Genomic DNA, 5,235 nt, shown 5'->3' on the forward strand with positions numbered 1-5,235 from the left:
TTGGTGACTTTTATGTCACCTCCTTTTTCTTCTAATAAAGTATTGGACCCAATGAATTAAGTGTATTTTAAATCACAAGACATTTTCTGTTAAAGCACTTTTTTTGTAAATATTAATTATTTTTAAACTTATATCCCGCTTATGGTTAGTCCTATGTGAAAAATGCAAATTACTATTTTGTAGGAAATTTTATTTTTTAGTTTTTCAAACATTTTATTTTAAAGCAAGTTTTTTTTAAAGATTATTTATATCCAACTCTATAACTCGCTTATGGTTGGTCCTACAAAAAAAATGCCAATAACTATTTTGTAGAAAATTTTATCAGCTTTGATTTTGAAAGAAAGATAAAAATTGATAGGAGTAACTGTTTTCGAGATATAAGCAAGAAACCAATAAGAAAACTGTAACTGTTACTAAACAAAAATGTAATTCAGTATTCAATGTTTGAGACAAAGACAAAAATGCAGCATTTAAAATCGACTCTGAAGACTTCAGTGACTTTTATGTCACCTCCTTTTTCTTCTAATAAAGTATTGGACCCATTAAATTAAGTGTATTTTAAATCACAAGACATTTTCTGTTAAAGCACTTTTTTTTAATATTAATTATTTTCAAACTTATATCTCGCTTATGGTTAGTCCTACATGAAAAATGCAAATAACTATTTTGTAGGAAATTTTATCAGCTTTAATTTTGAAAAAAAGATAAAAATTGATAGGAATAATAGTTTTCGAGATATAAGCAAAAAACCAAAGTGAAAACTGTTACGGTTACTAAACAAAAATGTAATTCAGTTGTAATGTCCTTTTTCCGGGCGGCTTTGTCGGAGATCGGGTTGCGGTTGGGCCTTTTGGAAAGCCTCAAGAGAGAGAGAAAACGGGTTTCTAACTCAAACCAATTATTTATTCTATCAAACTGTACAAATAAAAATAACAAATCCCCAAGATAAATAAAAGTAATAATAATAACTATCCCTAACTATATACACTATTTACACGGTTGTCCTCGGTCGTAATTTCCCTACCAAGCCCCAGGTCGGTCTGGGCGGTGGAGATGGTGTGCTGGTTTGATGCGCAGCAAGCACCACTCGTCGGAGCTCTAGGTCGGTCGGGTCGGTGGAGATGGTGTGCTGGTTTGATGCGCAGCAAGCACCACTCGTCGGAGAAGGTTTTGCCGGTTTGATGCACGGCTCGACCCCCAGAGTTACTCACCGGTTTGATGCACAGTGAGCAACTGCTGGAGAACGCTCGGTTTCGCCCTTTTATTGGCGACACGGTGTAAACAAACCGAGCGCCGGTGGTGGTGGAACTGACTTGAGCGCATGACTCCTACGTCACCATAGAATCGTCCGGAATCCGGATGCTTCATTACACCCCCCCCTTTCTTCAGAAACGGCATGACGTAATGCCGGATACGCCCGTCGCCTTGTCCGCCGTCTTCGGTCTCGGTGGCAGGAGGACCCATCGGAAGCCGCCGGTGGTTGTCGGGAATCTGAATCGGCATCGCCCCTCTGTATTACCCGCTGGCCGGAAAGTCCAAAGTGGGACTGCCAGGTTGATCGGTTCTGGCGCCGGTGGAATTTTCGGCAGTATCCTTGGCTTCGAATCAATTTTAGAAAAATATTTCGCCCCACGTAATTTGTCTAAGATCCCATTAATGTGTGGAATCGGGTATGCATCCTTTTGCGATACGGAATTGATCTTACGGAAATCGATACAGAATCTCTTCTTTCTCCCATCCTTTTTGTCGGCTAGGACAATTGGAGAACTCCACGGGCTCTCGGATGGTTCGATGATGTCTTCTGTTAACATCCGGTCAACTTCCTCATCGATAATCTGCTGCATTGCCGGATTTTGGGGTCGGTACCATTGTTTTATCGGAGTCGGGTTTGTGAGACGGATTTCGTGGACAGTCATATCTGTTCTCCCTTGGACCTCAGCGAAATTTTTAATTTCACGTTCAACAAAACCGTCCCCAACAATGGCGGTATCCACTGTCGCTGTTGCGGTTTCAACAGGTTCGGAAGGGGCGGTGCTGACGTCGGAATCGGTCCTTTCGCTGGTCACAAGAGTTAGCGGTGTCTTTACGCAGACTAAGACTTGTCCCTGTCGAGAAATTTCTCCGGTTTCAAAATTTAATACTAGCTGTTGCTCCATGATAAAGTCCAACCCCAAGATCATTGGACTAGTTAAGTTCGGACAGAGCAGAAAATCACAGGAAAATTCTAAGTCACTTGCCTGGAATTTGATGTTAAAGAACAAGTTTGTATCGACGGTTACCCCATTTGCCATCTTGGCTTGCATCCTGGAGGATAAAAATTGTGGCTGCAGTCCTTGACTTATACAATGTTTGGCCGTCTCTTCGTTGATGTAGGAGAGCACGGACCCGGTGTCAATCAGGGCCGGAATTTCTTGGTTTTCTACCACAATTTTCCACAAGACTCGGCTATTATTCGCAAAATCGGGGAAAACTTGTCCAATCGGGTACGGTGTGCCGGTAATGGCTCCTAGTTCCGGGGACTGGTCGGAGCCTTTTCGGGTGCAGTCCCCTTTGAATTTCCCGGTTTAAAGGGGCAGGGACACTCGATCGATTTTGCCCCTTGGCGTCCACATCTTGAGCAGAACAGTATTGCTGGTTGTCGGCATTGTAGGCGTGTGTGGCCCTTTTGACCGCATCTCCAACATAACCTTTCTAAATCAGACTGTTTGTTGCTGTTCGAGCTCCATGTGGGTCTTGGTGCCGGTTTTGGTCTTTGTAATGACGTTTGTTGCGGAGTGCTCATCGAAAATCCGGGCTTTGCCTTTGTCCAATTTGATGTGGTACTCATGCAGCTCTTCACGTCTGATTTCGACCGTCTTATTTCCTGAGTCAACCCTTCGTATTCCTGGATTTGGTCCAATAATTCCATTACGGAGCGGACGTCGTTTTTGCGTATGTATTGTCGGTACTCTGGGAGCAAGTGTTTGTATATACAATTCAGTTCTTGGTCCCTTGTCCATCCTCCGTGTCGCCGGATCAGAGTTTGCAACTGGATTACGAAGTCACGGCCATTCTCCTGCGGTCTCTGCACCCTCCGGAAGATTTCTTCTTCAAGGCCCTCACGGTACTCTCGAGGAAAATAAAATGCTCTGAAAACCCTGACGAAATCGTTCCAAGAGTGAATGTCGCTTTTCTGATTCCGGTACCACAGGATTGCTTGATTCCGGAGTAATTCCGGTAATGCCCGTACTAGATGGTTCTTCGGTATCATGTATTCTTCGGCCAGTTCCTCAACACGTTCTAGGAAAGAAACTGCATCATTCTTACCATCGAAAGTAACGTTCCACTTCCGGATTTGATTCACAAAATCCAGGTGAGCTACCGGATTAATCACTGGTTGTGTTTCTAACGACGATAGTCTAGGAGCGGGGTACGTGAACGTCGGCTGTGGCATTTCGGTGGCAGGTCGTCTCGTATACCATCCTTCAACCTGGGTTGTGGAGGTGTTGATTCCGGTGTACCCTCTGGGAACAGTTCCGGCTTGGGGCGGTACGTTGAAGGAGAATACGTTCGGAACATAGGTCGTCGTGAAAGCCGTCATCGTAGACTCCGTGTTGGTTATTTCCGGAGTTGTTCCAACTGCGGCCGCATTCTCTTTGACAAACTGTCGGAGACGACGTCGTAGTTCCTCAACAGTACCTTCGGTGGAGAGTCCAAATCTCTTCAAGTCACTGATTAGTTCCTGTTTCCTCAAACGGTAGATCCATCCAACTCTTATGTCTCCAGCTTCTGTGTCGGAATCCAATTCGTCGTCGGTGCCAGACATCTTGTACTCTCTCTCTTACCTTTTCCTTCAGACCCTTCTCAGTCCTTGCTCGGGCGCCAAAATTTGTAATGTCCTTTTTCCGGGCGGCTTTGTCGGAGATCGGGTTGCGGTTGGGCCTTTTGGAAAGCCTCAAGAGAAAGAGAAAACGGGTTTCTAACTCAAACCAATTATTTATTCTATCAAACTGTACAAATAAAAATAACAAATCCCCAAGATAAATAAAAGTAATAATAATAACTATCCCTAACTATATACACTATTTACACGGTTGTCCTCGGTCGTAATTTCCCTACCAAGCCCCAGGTCGGTCTGGGCGGTGGAGATGGTGTGCTGGTTTGATGCGCAGCAAGCACCACTCGTCGGAGCTCTAGGTCGGTCGGGTCGGTGGAGATGGTGTGCTGGTTTGATGCGCAGCAAGCACCACTCGTCGGAGAAGGTTTTGCCGGTTTGATGCACGGCTCGACCCCCGAGTTACTCACCGGTTTGATGCACAGTGAGCAACTGCTGGAGAACGCTCGGTTTCGCCCTTTTATTGGCGACACGGTGTAAATAAACCGAGCGCCGGTGGTGGTGGAACTGACTTGAGCGCATGACTCCTACGTCACCATAGAATCGTCCGGAATCCGGATGCTTCATTACACAGTTTTCAATGTTTGAGACGAAGACGAAAATGCAGCATTTAAAAACGACTCTGAAGACTTCTGTGACTTTTATGTCACCTCCTTTTTCTTCTAATAATGTATTGGACCCAATAAATTAAGTGTATTTTAGATCACAAGACATTTTCTGTTAAAGCACTTTTTTTTTAAATATTGATTATTTTCAAACTTATATCTCGCTTAAGGTTAGTCCTACATGAAAAATGCAAATAACTATTTTGTAAGAAATTTTATCAGCTTTAATTTTAGTAAACAGATAAAAATTGATAGGAGTAACTGTTTTCGAGATATAAGCAAGAAACCAAAAAACTGTTACCTTAATAAAGCGCTTGCATATAAGCAAATTTAGTACTATTAGTATTATTATTATTAATGTTATTGTTATTAATATGACGACTAAAAACGACTCTGAAGACTTTGGTGACTTTTATATCTTCTCCTTTTTCCTATACTAAAGTGTTAGACACAATTAATTTAGTTTAATTTCAGTATTTCAAACATTTTATTTTAAAGCAAATTTTTGTTAAAGATTATTTATATCCAACTCTATAACTCGCTTATGGTTGGTCCTACAAAAAAAATGCCAATAACTATTTTGTAGGAAATTTTATCAGCTTTGATTTTGAAAAAAAGACAAAAATTGATAGGAGTAATTGTTTTCGAGATATAAGCAAAAAACCAAAGTAAAAACTGTTACAGTTACTGAACAAAAATGTAATTCAGTTTTCAATGTTTGAGACGAAGACGAAAATGCAGCATTTAAAAACGACT

The 5,235-nt window shown here is 42.1% G+C and overlaps 2 protein-coding genes across 2 annotated transcripts; both read right to left on the reverse strand.

Annotated features, from left to right (window-relative positions):
* Positions 1-1,515: 1,515 nt before the first annotated feature.
* Positions 1,516-2,291, reverse strand: LOC135267901 (uncharacterized). Its single transcript, XM_064359749.1, has 3 exons — positions 2,280-2,291; positions 1,634-2,237; positions 1,516-1,598 (listed from the first exon to the last, which is right to left on the reverse strand). The coding sequence occupies exons 1-3, from the start codon at positions 2,289-2,291 to the stop codon at positions 1,516-1,518; spliced, it is 699 nt and encodes a 232-aa protein (XP_064215819.1).
* A 212-nt stretch (positions 2,292-2,503) lies between these two features.
* Positions 2,504-3,814, reverse strand: LOC135266664 (uncharacterized). Its single transcript, XM_064357808.1, has 2 exons — positions 3,679-3,814; positions 2,504-3,618 (listed from the first exon to the last, which is right to left on the reverse strand). The coding sequence occupies exons 1-2, from the start codon at positions 3,803-3,805 to the stop codon at positions 2,507-2,509; spliced, it is 1,239 nt and encodes a 412-aa protein (XP_064213878.1). The 5' UTR covers positions 3,806-3,814; the 3' UTR covers positions 2,504-2,506.
* Positions 3,815-5,235: the final 1,421 nt, after the last annotated feature.

This window comes from Tribolium castaneum, chromosome 1 (genome assembly GCF_031307605.1).
Source record: "Tribolium castaneum strain GA2 chromosome 1, icTriCast1.1, whole genome shotgun sequence".
Classification (NCBI taxonomy): domain Eukaryota; kingdom Metazoa; phylum Arthropoda; class Insecta; order Coleoptera; family Tenebrionidae; genus Tribolium; species Tribolium castaneum.